The 19208-nt window shown below is 37.1% G+C and overlaps 1 protein-coding gene across 4 annotated transcripts in view; it reads right to left on the bottom strand.

Annotated features, from left to right (window-relative positions):
* Nucleotides 1–535: 535 nt before the first annotated feature.
* Nucleotides 536–19208, bottom strand: part of kcnt2 (potassium channel, sodium activated subfamily T, member 2) — a 196843-nt gene continuing 178170 nt past the window's right edge. For 3 of the 4 annotated variants that reach the window (XM_031901050.1, XM_031901051.1, XM_031901049.1), the window contains 4 exons: nucleotides 18548–18676; nucleotides 12816–13116; nucleotides 7196–7280; nucleotides 536–1027 (listed from right to left, as the gene is read on the bottom strand). In XM_031901050.1, the coding sequence (XP_031756910.1) occupies nucleotides 916–1027; nucleotides 7196–7280; nucleotides 12816–13116; nucleotides 18548–18676 (627 nt within the window). In that variant the 3' untranslated portion in view covers nucleotides 536–915. Of the gene's footprint in view, nucleotides 1028–7195; nucleotides 7281–12815; nucleotides 13117–16220; nucleotides 16242–18547; nucleotides 18677–19208 lie in introns of all 4 variants that reach the window. The other variant, XM_031901048.1, reaches the window with a different exon arrangement.

The following is a 19208-nucleotide window of genomic DNA, read 5'->3' as shown; positions in this document are numbered from 1 at the left end:
TATGTAATAAAGCTCTATGTACAGGGAGAGAAAAGGATAGAACAAGTCAAGTAAAATTTAATGCTAACTCCAAAAATTTGATATCAGCAGTTTTAAATATGAAAATACAACTATTGTATAACAATTACTAGCACAGGAGCATTGCAAGATCCCTTACACCAGCCCCTCGTATAATCTATTCCCAGTGCATGTCAATTTATGTTGGAAAATTCCAACACATCTTAATGTAACACTAAGAAAAGTTAGAAATACATCACCAAACAAAATGCTCTCATATCCACTGCAAATTCAACATGACTTTCTTTCCTGTTTGTTACAGTATTATTCAATGATTGTATTATTTTGTGCAGATTGAATCCTAACAGTGAACAAAATAAAGCGTTTCCTTTACATGCACTTATATAGTATAACGATGCTGCTCAATGCATCCAACTTTGTCACCGAGAAATCACATCAAATGTAAATAAATGAAATATAGGTTAAAAGCATCTTATTTATGTTATTTGGCAACAGAGACACTACTACACATCACACCTTCTCAGGCATTTCATTCATTCATTTTTGTGATTATCAAAATACAAAATGATATTACAGTATAAAGCAAGAAGATGCTAAAGCAATTTGTTCTGTACAAAACCATGCTGCTTTTATAAAAATGTCCTAAAATCAAGTCTGAAATCTCAGGCCATTTTAGCATCCGGAATAAACCATTCTGGCAGTAAAGGGATTAAGAATAACACTGATGAAGTTGCTTTTGTACAGTACATGAGATCACTGTTTTTTTTCTAGTTTAGCCTGCACAATGGAGGACAGATGTTGGTTCATGCCATATAGCAACAGCCTACTGGTTTCTGATGGCTACTAGCAATTTAACAGTCACAGATCAGTTCTCTGTTCAGCTGATGCACTAATTTATCAAAGTAGCGTTTCATCCCTCGAGTCTGGTCCAGTTGTGTTGCAGAAACTGCTTTTTCGGCTGGGTGCATTGGCTGGAACGTATGACAGTGGATCTGGTCTGATAAGGTAACTAGAAAAAAAAATATCATGTTTACTTGTAAATAGTATAAAATTTAAGGGATTCTTAAACATTCACTAGCATAAGAAGCTTTTAGGAATAAGGATGATTAATTAAACATAAATATACCTCAAATTGCAGGAGACTCTGTATTGCAGTAGTTGGGTATATGGGCTGAAGTTATGTATAGTTGGGTATATAGCCTGAAGTTATGTGTTTATATTACACAGTAATGAGCATATATATATATATATATAAACCAATTTCATTATAAACCAAAAAAAGGTAAAATTTGGTTATAAAGCTATAGTTTTATCAATATTACTATTTCCTCTTCCCTAAATGTAAAGCTGAGCCTACACTTCAATGGAGATGAAGTATATGGAAAGAAAGTGATCCATGTGTTGAAATCTACAAAATCTTTATAAATATATATATGTTTCACCAATTTATGTAGACTTAAACCACTGCTGTAACTTTAGAGGAAGAAGACCAGGGGTCTGCTTGTTCTATAGTTGCAAATAAACCCCCCTTCCCCAGTTTCTCTCCTACCCGAGAGCAGGGGACACAAGGGACTTGGGTAAGACTATTTACACCACTGACTTGAAATTCTTTCTTCATTATTATTGTCTTGTGGCTTCTTAGCATATTAAATACACCACCTTTACACTGTAGTGAGTTGTATAAAGAGAATCAGAGAAAATTAATTTGCTCTGCTGTGTTTTAAACAGATTTCTAGACATTCCCCTGAATAAATGGAAATAGACATATGGGCACATGTAAAATATCTTTCATATTTTGCTAAAATTGCAATCTTGTTCTGTATTGTATTGATGAGCCACCTTGGCTTTTTCAGTCCAATGAATAAGTTATATTTGCAGTAAATATTTCTCATAGGGAAGCTAAATAGGTTGCATAATAAATCACGTGTTATAAAGCAGATAAAATTAGTTGAATTTCCTATGAAGTGAATGTAGGCCAGGTTGGGTGATGCATTGCTAGACATATATCCCTTATTCCATGTGTGATTCTAGAGAGATGTAACTTGTATATAATTTGTTTTTATACCGATTTACTAAATATAAATTCATGTGGCCAGGAAGACACTGGGTTAAGTAGCTAATGACAAGGAACACTGCTGGCAAGGTGGATCAGCTTGTGGTATTTGGTTTAGTAGTGGTTGGACAGTAAGCTACCAGTAAGCTATAAATATACAGTCCATCTGTAGGATGCTAGAATTTAAAATAATAGCTTGAGGGCTGCCATCCCTATTATATATAATGATTGTTGGACAATATATTATATGCTTTGTACCTTTCTCTATGTTTCACCCTCAAGAAGCGTGTGTGATGTTAAATTCCAAGACAAATGTCTTTTTTTCTGCCATATTCCAACACCAGAAGTGATGGGGAGAAGTATCCTGATGTGCTTATTTCCTCTGAAGGGTTTGGGTAACGCTTGTTTAACCATATAGTCATGATCTGGTTTGCTCATAGGTAATGGGCTGGATAATAAGCACCACTTAACTTTAGCATTGCGAGATAATAACATCAGTAAGGCAACTCTATGTACATATTCCCTTGACTACTGTATGTTTTCTCCATAATGTTAGAATGTCCAGTGACAATTATCAATAAATGATGCTGTGTCCTTCAGGTTGGAGCCACATATCTCTATGGCTTATGTAAGGTAAGCAATTGGCCTTCTGCAATACATCCCTTGGTCATATTGTAAAATCAATATTTCCTAGTATTTGTTTTCCTCTTGGAACTTGCAGTTTAACATGCTTTGTGCCATAAAGCATTATTATTATTTCAACTTAATGATCTAACCGAGGCAGGCTAAACATTCAGATAAAAAAGAGAGGTTCAGTCATGCCAAATAAGTGCTTTTATTATAGTTGCTAGAGAAACTGTGCTTCAGAGTAGTTTTTAAACACTTGGTTTGCTGACAAACTCCTGAGCTATTCTTTACCATTCAGCAAACTGCTGTCTGCCCACACTGAATTAGCACTAAGTGATGACCTTGCTACCATTTACATTAAAACGCAGGCAGGTTAATCTCCATTTGCAAAGCTTTTAAACTTAGCACTTACAAAATAAAGAATGTGTTTACAACGGAGCGGGATGTGTCTTCCATTTATTTGATGAAACAGTATGAGAACACGTAGGGGCATATTGATAAATGCAGTGTTAAGAGCAGTGATACATTACAATTTCCTGTGCTGCTTTTTAAAGTGTCTTTAACCAAAAAGCAGGATATTTATTCAATCATATTTTAGTGCAGGAGTAAGTAAAAATTTGCATAGGAAGTCACATAAATGAAGTATAGTGGCACAGAAACTGGCAGTTAGTCATAGACTGTATCATACAGTTAGTTATATGTCATATTAATCCCGCATAGCTTACCCATTTGTATTACTTATGGTGGTTTCTGCGCAACTTTGCTACACGAAGGTTTGTTTCCATCATTGTTAATGGACTTCACTAAGCCTATGTGGAATAACATGTTTTATAACCTGTTGGAATAATTCCAGTGTAACTTTGTGCATGCCCTTTTATTACAGGCACAACTGAGATATTCACCTTTCATAGTGAATGTTACTTTTGGGGCCAGACTTATCAAAATGTAAAATTAGCGCTCACTACAGAAAAATTCACCCACATTCTATTCATTCCTATGGATTTTTTTGCAGGGTACCTTGCTCTTTCCATCTTTCAAATAGGGGGGTCACTGAAGCCAGCAACAAAAAAAGCATTGCTCTGTGAGCTTACAATTTTATTATTGTTACTTTTTATTACTTATCTTTCAGTTCAGTCCCTCTGCTATACATATTCCAGTCTCTAATTCAAATCACTGCTTGGTTGCAAAGGTAAACAAGACCTAAGCAACCAGATTCTGAAATCCCAAACTGGAGGGCTGCTAAAGGTAACTAAATTAAAAATGTTACACAATTGCAGGTTGTTTCAGAATATCGCTGTTTATGTCATACTAAGGGGCACATTTACTAACCCACGAATCCGAATCCGAATTGGAAAAATTCCGATTGGAAAACGAACATTTTGCGACTTTTTCGTATTTTTTTTTATTTTTTCGGCGCCTTTACGACTTTTCGGAAATTACCAATACGATTTGCATGAAAAAATGCGAGTTTTTTTGTAGCCATTACGATACGCTCGTATCTTGTCGCGACTTTTTCGTATTGAGTGCCTTTACACTGGGAACATATTAGCATAATTTAGAAGTAGGAAATATTTGTTTAAAAACTTATCCAGGAAACAGGAAGTCTGTACGAAAGGTGTATATCATATTGTAGAACAAAAAAACATAATTTATGTAATACATAATTCACATAATAATGTAAAAAAATAGATAATCTATAAAATAAAACATGTATGTATAACCAGAAAACCAAGAAAGATGCCCAAGAAAAATACAGGTATATAGGATCCATTATCCAGAAACCCATTCTCCAGAAAGCTCCAAATTTAGGGACTGCCATCTCCAATAGACTCCATTTTAATCAAATTATTTGAATTTTTTAAATTCATTTTAAAACCTTGTACTTGACCCCAACTAAGATATAATTAATCCTTACTGGAGGAAAAACAATCCTTAGGGGCACATTTACTAATCCCCGAACATCCGAAAAGCGTCCGAATGCGTTTTTTTCGTAATGATCGGTAATGATCGATTTTTTTCAGAAATTGTCGTGACTTTTTCGTAGCCGTTACGTCTCTTTCGCAAAATGTCGCAACGTTTTCGTAGCGTTACGACTTGCGCGAATTGTCGCGACTTTTTCGTAGCCATCGCGCTGAGTACGAAAGTTTCGGATTCATTCAAGCTTCGGTATCGTGACTTTCCTTGGGCCAGGCAGGAGCTGCAGAGTGCCATTGATTCCTATGGGAGACTTTCCTTGGGCCGGGTTGGAGCTGCAGAGTACCATTGAGCCCTATGGGAGACTTTCCTTGGGCCGGGTTGGAGCTGCAGAGTGCCATTGAGCCCTATGGGAGACTTTCCTTGGGCCGGGTTGGAGCTGCAGAGTGCCATTGAGCCCTATGGGAGACTTTCCTTGGGCCAGGTTGGAGCTGCAGAGTGCCATTGAGCCCTATGGGAGGCTTTCCTTGGGCCGGGTTGGAGCTGCAGAGTGCCATTGAGCCCTATGGGAGACTTTCCTTGGGCCAGGTTGGAGCTGCAGAGTGCCATTGAGCCCTATGGGAGACTTTCCTTGGGCCAGGTAGGAGCTGCAGAGTGCCATTGAGCCCTATGGGAGGCTTTCCTTGGGCCAGGTTGGAGCTGCAGAGTGTTATTGAGTCCTATGGGAGGCTTTCCTTGGGCCGGGTTGGAGCTGCAGAGTGCCATTGAGCCCTATGGGAGACTTTCCTTGGGCCAGGTAGGAGCTGCAGAGTGCCATTGAGCCCTATGGGAGGCTTTCCTTGGGCCAGGTTGGAGCTGCAGAGTGTTATTGAGCCCTATGGGAGACTTTCCTTGGGCCAGGTTGGAGCTGCAGAGTGCCATTGAGCCCTATGGGAGGCTTTCCTTGGGCCAGGTTGGAACTGCAGAGTGCCATTGAGCCCTATGGGAGACTTTCCTTGGGCCGGGTTGGAGCTGCAGAGTGCCATTGAGCCCTATGGGAGGCTTTCCTTGGGCCAGGTTGGAGCTGCAGAGTGCCATTGAGCCCTATGGGAGACTTTCCTTGGGCCGGGTTGGAGCTGCAGAGTGTTATTGAGTCCTATGGGAGGCTTTCCTTGGGCCAGGTTGGAGCTGCAGAGTGCCATTGAGTCCTATGGGAGGCTTCCAAAATCAGGATAAGTCTGAAAGTTTTGCCCGCAGTTTACGAGCGCTCAATACGAAAAAGTAGCGACAAGATACGAGCATAAAAAAAGTTGCGACAATTCCCGCAAGTCGTAACGGCTACGAAAAAGTCGCAACAATTTATGAAAAAGTTGTAAGGGCGAGGAAAAAAATCGCAAAAAATACGAAAAAGTCGCAAAATGTTCGTTTTCCAATCAGAATTTTTCCCATTCGAATTCGTGTCTTAGTAAATCAGCCCCTTAGTGCCATCTAGAACACTATATTTATTCTGCAGAAAGCTTTACCATGCCTGACTAAAGAGCCCTAGAAGCTCCCTCTGTTTATTTAAGATAGCAGCTGCCATTTTAGCTTGGTCTTACTAGCTTCTGTGCTGCAGCTCTAGCTGCTGGTAGCTAGGATTACACAGCACAGTTGGGAGGGGGAGCAAATACTGATGGGAGGAGGAGCAAGAGAAGGGAGGGGGAGAGAGGAGCAAACTGAAGGATTTTTCTGAGAGCAGGCAGTCTCCCAAAAAAGGAGACACGAAATACTGTATTTCTTTTGATTGAGGACTCAGTGCAACATTTCTGTGAATGCTTATGGCTGTATTTACATAGACCTTTCTGATAAAGCTTACTTAGTTTTTACCCTTATCCGAAAAACCCAGGCTCTAAGAATTCTGGATAATAGGTCCCATACCTGTACAAAAGTAACGGGCCAAAGTCAGTAAAAAAAATGTAAATGTTGACAGCACCATCCAAGCACCATGCCTGTTTAAACATATTTCATTTTTAATCTTCAGACATGAAGCTTAATTTTTAAATGACTTGGGTATTCAGAACATACTTTGCCTGTGTAAATGTATGGATGATTTTTTCTGCAATTCATGGACAATTTTTAATTGATATTATTATAGATACAGTATAAATAGTTATTATGGAGTTATTAAGGCCCCTCATACAGAGGGAGGCACTAATGAACAGTTTAAGTATTCTTCAGCATTTGTTTATCTTACATTTGCAGACACAGTAACTGATGACATTAGCCTGCACAAGTGCTCCATCTCTTGCAGTCACCAAACTCCAATATGTTTACATTTTCTCATAAGTAAATATGCTTATGGCGAATAGTAAAGCTTTCCAAATGTAGTTGGTGCTCAACTTTATTTTGTGGGCTGAAATAAAAGTTTCCACCAGTCTGTTTCATTGTTGGAACGGATTAGAAATATTCATTTAATGTAAATAAATACAAGGTTTGCCATTGGAAACAAAGCATTTGGGGTTAAAAAATAATAGCACAGAACCAGTGAAAAGAGTTGAAATGAACTGTTGCATGAAAGATGAAAAACAGTGTGGATATGACCTGTGCTTTACTCCATCAACTTACACAACATCGCTCAGTTCCAGTCTGGTGTCTGGGGACGGATTGATGAGGATGTAGGACAGGGTGTTCTGCTGATCATTCATTTCATCTGGAGGACAAAACAGAGTGCAGAATTATTCTCAATCCCATTTACTTTGTGGCTGCAAGTTAGCATGACTTGCCATACGATGAGATGTACGTGTATATGTTGTAAGTATATATAGTAGATTCTTTAAAAAGTTATTGAATAAAATGTAACTGCTACTATGCCTTGATTAATAAAAGATAATAAAATGGCTCCCTGCTAATAATATAGCTTATAATATATAATGTGTTTGTGACTTTGTTTAGTAGTGGGGCTCTGTTGTAACTGTTAATAAAAACATGAAAACTAAAAGCTTTGATTAGGACTTGTGCTGAACATCCTTTTTGACTATTGTTTTATTGGTTGCGGCGAGGTAGATCACCTGGGTTGGACTTCTCGATGTCTGCTCCCACCCCCCTCCATGCCGCATCCCTTTTTCCTCCTGGGGAATGGGCTTGGGCAGTGAAGTGGGGAAACAGGGGGCAAGGGTGTGGCCCAGGCAGGGGAGCTGTGGTGGCCCAGGCAGGGGAGCAGCTTGGGTTGGCCCAGTCCGGCCTTGTAGATTACCAGTGCACAGAAAAGTAGTAGTCTGCTTATCTACCAAACATGAAGTAGCTACAAATCAAACAGGCAAAAAGGTTGTTAAGCACAAGCCCTATTCATTGAACGTTGAAAGAAGATGGAAAAATGAGGTACACTGCCCCTTTAAAAAAAAGTGACCTTTGCTCATTTATTAGTGGTTTTATATGTGCAGAGTATTTAGAGTCGGCTAAAAGTTGGAAACTCTGTGTTCATGGTTTGTAGTGAATATTTTTGTTTTTTTGCTCTCCTATAATTGCTGATACATTATTATGCTTGATCATTAATTCCAGTGCAGAGATGTTTTACTTTATTGCAAATTGTCTCTACATGAATGCTTTTGGAATGCAAATTTTTCTTAAGCTCCAAACAATCTAAAAACTTAACATTACTTGAAACAATGTATGTTTGAGTATGGAGAAAGGTACTGAATGGCAGAATACTGCATTTACTGGTTCTAAACTATTCCACTGGGTAACACTACAAACATCTGGTAATTGTTAATATACATATTTCCAAATAGAACAGAGCAATAAGCTTTCTCTGGTGCAGAAAATGGTCTAAATAAAAACACCTCAATCTGCAAAAACTTCATTCAGAGGCGCCAACTGCTTCTATAAAACTTTCAGATTGTGTCCTCGCTTAGTGTAATTGCCTTTACTGTATATTAATGAAGCCTAATATTCATTCATTGATTTAAGTGGGCCTTTTCATTTCCATTTGTTCCACAGCCCATAAACCGTGCCTTAACAAAGAAATACATAGCAGGCAGATAGCGAGGGTGCGAGGGTCTCTCTCTACTTGTAAAATAATTAATTAAAAAGTGCAGTGTGTCCACAGAATGCTGAAAATATTAGTCAAAAATAGTAAAAGCATTTAAAATGTAATGTCAGGCTCTATGAATAAGAAGCAGCACTTGCTGCCGTGAATGTTTAAAAATACAAATATGTTTGGTGCCGTGTGATGCCTTCCGCTTCAGAGCCAACAGAGTCGTTCCCTCTTGGCAATGACGTCAGTAATACATGCAAAATCCTATTCCTTCCTTATCATGCGTAACCATCTTAAAGGTCTCACAAGATGTACTTTATATTGGAAGAGTCTTTATTATTTAAACAAGCAAATTAACATTGGTTTAGTGCAATAATTAAAAGTTGCTGATGCATTTCTTGCCCTCACTTTTGGCACTTGTTCAAAGCAGAGCCCTGTGAGGGCACAAAATGCGTCAGCAGCTTTTTAATATTGCACTAAACCAATGTCAATCTGTTACATATAAGAATAGAATAGAACCCGTTACATAAACAGAATAATGAATGATTCACATTGGAGCTCTGAAGAAGTGCCAAAAGTGAGTGCATGAAACGCGTCAGTACCTTATTACTGCATTAAACCGATGTGAATCTTTTATTATGAAAAATAAAGACTTTGTCGATTTGAAGTACATCCTGTGAGCCCTTTAAGATCCATGGCTAGGAAGGAGTAAGATTTTCTTTTCTGTGTATTACTGCCATGAGTGTGCCTATATTTTTAACCAGATAAATACTACCTTAGCATACCTTATACCTCAGGATAAAAACACATCTGAGTTTTAACAGCCTATATTTCAAAGAGTAAAGAGCATTAGTCGGGCTCTTTTCATAGTCTGAGAAACCATAAAAGTCACCCTTTGGATTGTAAGCAGTTTTAAGCAGGGACCTCCTATACTAATACTTTAACCCATGTTTGCAAAATTATTTTAAGACCCCTGATCACTATAAATTATTGTAAAGTGTTGCATAACATGATGACACTATATAAATAAATGATAATTACAAAATTACTAACTGTCATCTTTTTAAAACTAAAAATTTAAAATTCTGCATTTTTTAACCTCTTAGCTTCCCATGAATCCTCAGGTGTTATGAAAGTAATTGTGCAGGTATGGGATCTATTATCCAGAATTCTTGGGACCTGGGGTTTTCTGGATACAGGATCTTTCTGTAATTTGGACCTCTATACTTTAATGCCACTAAGATATGTTAATATTAAATAAACCCAACAGGACTGTTTTTCCACCAATATAGACTTACGCAGCTAAGTTGGGATCAAGTACAACGTACTGTTTTATTATTACAGAGAAAAAGGAAATGTTTTAAAATCTTGTATTATTTGATTAAAATTAAGTCTATGGGAGATGGCGTTCCTGTGATTCGGATCTTTCTGGATAACAGGTTTCCCATACTATGTGCTGACCTATATGGCCTTGAAAATGCTTGTGCCAAAAAAAAACTTAATTGAAGGTACCAGTGAAAATAGCTAACGACTGGTGATGAGCGAATTCTTTCGACAGACATAGATACGCAGTGAATTTCCAAATTTCGCCATCGGCGAATTGTTCCACGAATATTAGCCGTGGAAAAAATTTTTTGTGCGGAAAAAAAATCACGGACGTGTCAAAATAGGCACAGCTGTGTCAACGTGGATGCAGTCACATCAAAATAGCCGCGGTCAGGTCAAAAAAGTTGTGGGCGTCGAACAAGTTTTGCTCATTTTTTGCCGTTTCACAAATTTTTCTATTGTTTCACAAATTTTACGGCGAAGCGAAACAGTACAGATTTGCACATAACTACTAATGACATCTGCAGTCCTGTAATGAATACATGCACTATACTTTGAGCCACATAAGTGACATACCGTATCCGCATAAACCACATTTAAATAGTGCAGATTTGATCAAATCATTTTTAGCTATAAAGATCCTCCATGAGTTGAACTAGCAGCAGATTTAGCAGACAAGTGAAAACAAAGATGGAATCCAAGGGAATTGCTTTTTTGTTTTTGTAAACCAAGGGGCGATGTGTCTCGGTCCATCACTGTGATGAATTCTAACAAGTAACACATTCAATCTTCTTTTAAAGCTCACGGGAGGAATTCGGTGTCCCGGAGCGATAACAGACAGCTACAAAAGAAACAGCTCGTAGAATATATTACATATTTCTCCATTGGTACTTCATGAATAGAAATGGATTACGCTGCAGATGTGTCTTGCTAATATTTTACATTGCAGCAAACATCAAAAATATTGATCTCTAGGCTAACATATGAGCAACGTTGATAAATAGCTATGCCAATAAAATAAACTTAGTTTTATATTTTGGTTTCATTCATGAGACGGTCAATTTTATGTGCTAAAATTATGCATTTTATTTACTTCTCTCCATTAAAAGTTTTTCTGGGTACTTGTTCATTCTTTTATTTGTATCTTTATTTCAACTATTAGCATAGTGATGGGGGCATTTCCCTAGAGGATCCCTTCTGTTAGGGATTAATCAGTTGCAATGATTAAAATGTTTTAATTATTTTAAAGGAACAGTTCAGTGTAAAAATGAAACTGGGTAAAATAGACAGACTGTGCAAAATAAAAAAATATTTTAATATAGTTAGTTAGGCAAGTATGTAACCTATAAAGGCTGGAGTGGCCAGATGTCTAACATAATAGCCAGAACTTTACTTCCTGTTTTCAGCTCTCTAACCTGTTAGTTAGTCAGTGACTTTAGGGGGGGGGGCACATGGGACATAACTGTTAGCTTGTGAGCACCCAGGTCAGATTCAAATGCAAACTAACTGGACAGTTATGTCCCATATGGCCCCTCCCTCAAGGCACTGATTGGTTACTGACTGCTAACAGCTGAGAGAGCTGAAAGCAGAAAGTAGAGTTCTGGCTATTATGTTAGACATCTGCTCACTCCAGTCTTTATAGATTACATATTTGCCTAACTAACTATATTGAAAATATTTTTTATTTTGCACAGTCTGTCTATTTTCCCAGTTTCATTTTTACACGGAACTGTTCCTTTAAATTTATTTGTTAATGTAATTGTTATTTAGAGCAGTTTCTGTTATTGTCATGTCTTGCACTGGTGGTTCTGACAACATTAAAGGAGACATATCCTATAAAAATTATGAATGTACCAGTGAATTATACTCCTCTAGATATAGAAGGATTGTGCTTTAAAAAGTTGTGTTTCTGACTGATTTATTGAGAAATTCCACAAAAAGTGATAGGATCTATAGGGAGCTCCAATAAAGGGCCATTGTTACAGATAGGATTAATGTTTAGCCCAAAGGGAAACCAGCACCGCAAATTATTCATAATTGCCTACAAAATTAGGGTTTTTCCCATTTATCCAATATGTCTCCTTTAAAATGTTTCAATAGTCAGTTTTTCTTCAGCCAAGACTTCTATTCCAACAATGTCTTTTATATTCTGTGATGTAAGGAAGAAGAATCATGGACGTGCTGAAGGTATTGTGGGCACTGGAGTCTAGGCCAGAGGGGAGATGAATATTTCAACAATGGGGCATATTTATCAAAGAGTTAGATTAAAGGTTACCACACTTTGCTAGAGGAAAATTTCTCAGGTCTCAGTTGACTTGTATAAGACTTTTAAGTGCATATTTATCAATGGATGAAAATAGAGATTGCCCTAGGGTTAATCTATAAGATGTCAACGTCAGATCATTTTTTTTATTCTTAAATTATTATTTGTTATTGTTTTGGCTTGTAGTATTGTTTTTTTAGTAGGAAAATTTGGAGCTTCTATAAATTTCTATTTTGACCATGTAGGACAATTCCAGTTTATTTACAATATAAAAGTTGTAATACAAAGCTGGCATTGATTGTTTCCTAGGGGATGATGAATTTGTTTAAAATTAACTGTATCAACCTGCTGAATTGGATCGTAACATGTCATTAACATACTATATTCATAAAGCTTTTATTTTAATATGTATTTTTATATTCTACCGATGCTAAAACATTCTATAAATGTTCAATAAATAGACATAATTTTTTAAAAGAAATTCATTACATTTTAGTGGTATATAAATAGGGCACTGCAAGTCCAATGAAAAGTTGTATGCATATATATTTAATATTTATTATCATTCTCTTTTATTATGTTATGAATCATTAAATGAACATGTATATTAAGTACTCACATACCATAACCTGTTGTAGATAGACCCAAGTGCTTCATTCTATTCTTGACCAATTCAGCTAGTTCCTGTCTCTCAGATCTTCGACATAGTGTCATCCTTTGTTGACTAATTCTTTCGGCTGTTTTGTTGGAATGCCTGGGCACTTTTCTGCTCAGTCTTCTTGCCCACTGCATGCTCTTCCGTCTCAATAAGGGGTGGTCTGACTGGTCACTTGATGTAGAATTTCGATGGTTGTTCTTGTTTGCAGTTTGATCCTTCATCTCCTTTGTGTCTTCCCATTCTTCTACACTTATTGAAATCTGGGACTTTATGCAAGCAGCAGAGGAAAAGAACTACATTATGTTTAAAGTCATATGTTGCCATATAATACAACACTCTTTATGTAACTTATGCATCACATTTCCTATGTTCTGTGTTGTCAGAAATTATCAATAATATTTTACAGTCTCCTTGTAGAGCTGCTCATAGTAGTTTCTGAAGTTCTATTCCTTATGAATAATAGTTTTCAGTTCCTTGAAAACTCATGAATACAACTTGAACAAAAAACTGTTATGGCTGTACCCTAGTTTGGTCAAAATATTTCAGCCAGCACAACAAGTAAAGTGCAAGCAGGGCTTAGCCCTTGCGTGTTTATTCAAAATGCATATTTTGACCGGACTGAGTGGAGAGTGCCGACTCTCTAGGCTGTGCACCAAGTAATAATTCTCTGGAGGAGGTAAGGGTGTGCTGGTGTAAATATTTTTCCTATTGTACCCTAGTTTGCCCACATCATAGTGGACAGCAGGCATGGACTCAATGGACAGTAACAGCATTTTTGTTATTGTAGCAAGTTTGGACTCCACTGAGTACTAAGTCTGGATTGCATTTCCACTTCCCCTTGTGCTAAGAGCTCATTAATACAGAGAGCAAAGTATTATGCTATTTTCTTAATGTACTACATGTAAATATATAGGTACCGGATACTGCTGGGCAGTAAAATAAGACAGTGTTGAAAACCATAAAATAAATGAATAAACAAACAAACAAAAAACCAATAACAAGGCATCTGTACAGAAAAAGACCCCTGCAAAATTGCACCTTAATAATTTGACCAATATTTGAGCAGAAGGTAAAAGTAACCAGGGTGGCTGTAGCTGTAGCTTTTATGATAGTTACACATACTTCTATTACCAATGTACAGTAAGTAATACTGCATTTGTATAGAAACCTTAGTTATATTGCCATTGGTTTCAAGCTTGTAGTTTTGGGAAATTTTTAAAAATGTGTTTAAGAGGTGATCCAACATTGTAGTAAATTGGCCAATACAAGGATAATACATCATGGTGTCCTAAAGCTGGGATGACATGAGATATGAGGGACATAGCAAATGATATATTTACATACAGACACATGTAAACAAAATAAAAGACAGCAGGTATAAAGCCTGTGGGCCAGATGAAGCTTTCTAAGAGATTATTATGGCTCCCATTTAATAATAAATCTTTACCAATAACCAATGGTGAATCAGGCAATTTGCCTAAAAAATGCCAATGTTTCAAACCAAATTAAATAGTGCAACTATAGGCACACAGGTAACAACGGCCCTTAATAATTTGTATAATTTATTCAAAAAAAACATAATGCTTTGTCTTCCATGTGTAATAAGCAAAAGTCAAATGATGCACAAAACTGCTGGGGTTAATCACACATTCACAGTATGATATAGTGTCTCAGAGCCAGCCATGATAAATTAGCTCTACTGAATGTAAAATTGTAGCTTTCTGGCTAAAAGGGAAATTTACAGTCTTCCTGGAATCTTCTTTTGTGGCAGAAGATTGCAGGAAAATGATTTCTTGAACAAATGCCATGTTAACCACCCAACAGACATGATAACATTGTTTTTCTAAAGTGTCAAAAGAATCTCTCCGGATCTCCCCACCATAATGTTAGTAGCACTCTGTACCAAACAAGCAGAGAAAATATATACAAAGATTACTAACAATAAAAATATAAATATATATCTCATTCTAAAATTGTACCGCTTCTGCCATCAGAACATCTTACTGATATATGGTAAATGTGAGACCAGCATGCACATTTCTAGTTCTATATATATATATATTAAAATATATGGAAGGGACTATGGCTCACATATGGTGGAATTGTCAACAAGCAACTAGATACTGGATACGAGTATATCATTTGATAGTTGCTGCCCTGAACAATAATTTACATAGAGATCCATATGTAGCATTAATGGGTGCTCCAGTGCAAGGTATGACTAATATCCAAAGGAGATTAATTAACCAAATGTTCTGAGTAGTGATGGGCCAATTGTTTTGCCAGGCATGGATTCGCAGCGAATTTCCGTGTTTCGCTATTGGCAGATTGTTTTGCGAAACGGATGAAAAATTTTGCCGCGGGAAAATTTGGCGCACGTCCAAAAATTGTCACCGGCGTCAAAAAAGAATAGTCGTGGGTGTCAAAAGAATAGCCGCGCGATGAAATAATAGCCGCAGCCGACAAAAGAATAGCCGTGCGACAAAATAATAGCCGTGCGACAAAATAACAGCCGCGGGCAACAAAATAATAGCCGTGCGACAAAATAACAGCCGCGGGCGACAATTTTTTTTGCTGCACAACATTTTCGTCGTTTCGCAGATCTTTTGAAAGATTCGCTAATTTTTCGGTGAAGCGAAACGGAACAGATTCGCTCATCACTAATTCTGAGCTGCAAGACACGTTTTAGCAAGATCTTGGAAATCTCCTTCTATAAATGATATTTTACATCACCAAAACTGATATTTATAAACGAGAAGCTGACATGTATCACATTAGACAAATACCCAGCTTTTCTTAAAGTATGGCAGCCCTGGATAGATTATAGATTCGGAGGGACTCTCCCCGCTCACCTCTTATCTGCTAAATGGAGTAGTAGTCAACTGTTCTCAAATTTAAATTATGATTTAAAATTATATTCCTCTAATATTACAGTATTTGTTTTTCTCTTATTTTCTTTTTCTTATTGAGTTATATGTGTAACTTATTGTTGGAACTGACAGTAATTATCACAGTTGGGATAAAACAAAAAAGATTCCCTCATATCAATGACATAATCTGTAAACATTATGGCAACAGCATTGTAACTGCCACAAGGATAACACAAGCTAAATATACAGTATTTAACATGAAAAATTGTTTATTTTGCTGTTATAAAACAATAAAAATATACAGAAAAAAAAGAAAAGTGGGACACTGTGTAGGATCTAGCCAACAAAAACTATACTTGATGTAATGGCATTATTCTAGTGAATAGATAGCAGAGAAAGAAAAACCATCATTTAACAACTAAAAGGCCTTGTGTTCTACAGACAACTCAATAAAAGAGAATTTATGACAACAAAACAAATGAAAACAAACACAAACTTACTTGGGAAGCCATTTCCCGAGACTGACAAAGGAAAGAAAACATACAAAATAGATTTAAACAATATTTAGCAAACACGTGCAAATGCAAAGTAATTATACACAATTCAGTGATTCTCAGAAGCACATTCATTAATGAAATACACATATAGAGGACAACAGAGAATAATGAACAAAAACAAATAACTCAATATTAGTTTGTGTGGGTTCAAGACAAAGGGAAATATATTCATCACTAGACAGACAGTAAGTTATTGGGAGCAATGGGAAATCTCAATCACTGCCAATCATGTAATTTAGATTCCATTTTGAAAAGTTTGTTCTAAAGCAGTAATCTGGAACAACAGGAACAACATGTTGCTCCCAAAGGCCTCAAAATAGGTGTCCATTTTTGAATTTCTGTCTTAGAAGCAAGTTTTGGAGGCATAAGGACATATGTGTACTAGCAAACAGAACCTCCTGCAAAGTGGCACTACACAAAGGCAATTTACAGCACTTTTGTAGCAGCCCCTGGATATACTTTAAGCTTGTGTGGTTCCCCAAACCCTTATATATTTAAGTGGCTCACCAGTAACAAAAAAGGTTAGGGACCTTTGTTCTACTTAAAGGGGACCCGTCACCCTAAAAAATAATTCCAAATCCTTTTCTATCATGTTAGTTGAGCCAGCAGGCTGGCGCCATTTTGTGAACACTGTTATTAAGGGAAAGCTTTGCATACCCCCAAAATCTTATACATTTGCCATCTTCTGGGAAGTGCTGAATGGAAAGTAAAAGTAATCGTAATCGTAATTAAACATCTGAGCTGGCAATCGTATAATGCCTGCCCCGCCTCTATGCCACAGGCAGGCAATATATGATTTACAGCTCAGATTTTTATATACATTTATAACAGTTATGGATGATAAAAGAATTTGGGTTTCATGTTTCATTTTTAAAGACCTTTTATTATACAGCTTTTTATGTGTGGGTGACAGGTCCCCTTTAAGGGGCCATTTACTTATGCCCTGGATGCAAGTGCAGGAGAGCAAAATTGCATCTCTTAGTGGTAATTTACACAGCGCTTGCATAGGTGGAAATGCTGTGGACACAAGGCAGTTCTATTCTTGGTGCCTACCATATGTATGTGCTAAGTACAGAGCTCTGCAGTACCATGTGCCCCTTGGTGCTCCCTAACATGTGCATCCTAATAACCTCAACATTAGAGTGCTGGATAGGGGATACCTACTGTATGTGCCTCTCCTAGCCGGATCCTTATGAATACAGCAATGCTGCAGATAGGCAACACTGTATTCATCAGGAGATGTAGGTGTTTATTTGCACTCTAGAATGACCAAAGACTCACATCTATAGGCAATAAGCAAAAGGTGGCCTTTGTGCGATTTCTTAATATGCTGACCCTCTTTGTAAATGAGCCATAAGAGAATAACATATCAATAGTGTGAATGCTTATTGGAGAGAATTATATGATACCTGGTAAAAATATAGTGAAATATCCCAAATTTAATATTTTTAGTTACATTACAAGACGGTTTTAAATAGGAAAGGGCTGTGTGGAGCTAAATGGGAGAGGGTTAGAAAACAAAACCATTCATAATTACAGCAGAAATCCTGTAAGGCACACTGTGATGGGTTTATTGGAATATGTGAGACTCATAACCCACAGGACAGGCTGCCTACTACTAATGATATTTACGGTCAGAAAATATCCAGACTGATAGAACAAACAAGAGTTATAGCTGAGAGTTATACCCACGCCATAGATCTAATGCTATTGTTGACAAGTAAGAAGCCTAGAGGTACAATCTTAATTTTATGACACAAAAACATGCACAAATAGCCACAAAATATCATATTTCTAAAGCAGTGCTTTCTACAAAGCATGCAAAATATATCTGTTTTTTCTTGTGTATCTTCCTTATATCTGTATATTCCTTATAACTGTTCACACATTTTTCAACAATGTCAGGTTATGTACAAGTACAATTGCTGTTCACATTTATTATAACATTAACCTTTATATTTACATGTATTTTTACACAGCAAATTGTACAATTTTGAACCACTTTATTGCCTTCCTACTAAAATTTCCCAGCATGACCCCAGCCAAAAAGTGCTACTCTATTAAAAAATGGAAACCATTATTGTAACTGTGTTCCATAATTAAATACTATTACTCTATTTGAAAATAAGATTATCAAGAGATAATATAATATGATAATAATTTTCTCAGTATAGTAACCAATAAAATGGCAAGTAGCAAACTTTACACCTTATATTACATTACATCAATTGCCTTTGGATTCATAAATTAAATAGTCTAAGCGGGCAAACCTCAGATGTAGTAAGTTTCTGGCATTCCGTTCTGTATATTCCAATAGGAATGTCTCCAGATGAAGAGCAGAGCTTTTGGTAGAGTCTTCCATATGTCCTAATCCACAGATCATCCTCTGTAATTTTCATCTACAGATTAAACAGAATGGTAAATGAAAAGAAAAATACAAAGTATTCTGTAATTAACACATGCATCTGCAAATGTCAGTTGTCAACAAATCTTACAATAAATTTGTAGCAGATAATTGTAGCAATATGTATGGGGATAAACAAAGGTGTTAGGGGTAGACATATTGCACACAGGATTTGAATGTAAGGGCTGTATAATTAATTTACACATTCTTGGTAGTTCCTGACTACTTCAAAGTATTATCAGAGACTCCAAGTCAAGTAGTAGACGTTTATCTGTAGTTTTATGACCCAGATACTAGTTTTACCTACTTCAGGGTTCTGGCACACGGGGAGATTAGTCGCCCGTGACAAAACTCCCTTTTCACAGGCGACTAATCTCCCCGAGTTGCCTTCCCCTGCCATCCCACCGGCGAACATGTAAGTCGCCGGCGGGATGGCACACGCGGCGGCGCGATTTCCCCAAAATCGCCGAAAAAGCCTCGCGAGTCTTTTTTGGCGATTTTGGGGAGTTTTGTCGCGGGCGACTAAT

The sequence above is a fragment of the Xenopus tropicalis genome, chromosome 4 (genome assembly GCF_000004195.4).
Source record: "Xenopus tropicalis strain Nigerian chromosome 4, UCB_Xtro_10.0, whole genome shotgun sequence".
NCBI lineage: Eukaryota > Metazoa > Chordata > Amphibia > Anura > Pipidae > Xenopus > Xenopus tropicalis.
This window is presented reverse-complemented; position numbering and strand designations above follow the sequence as displayed.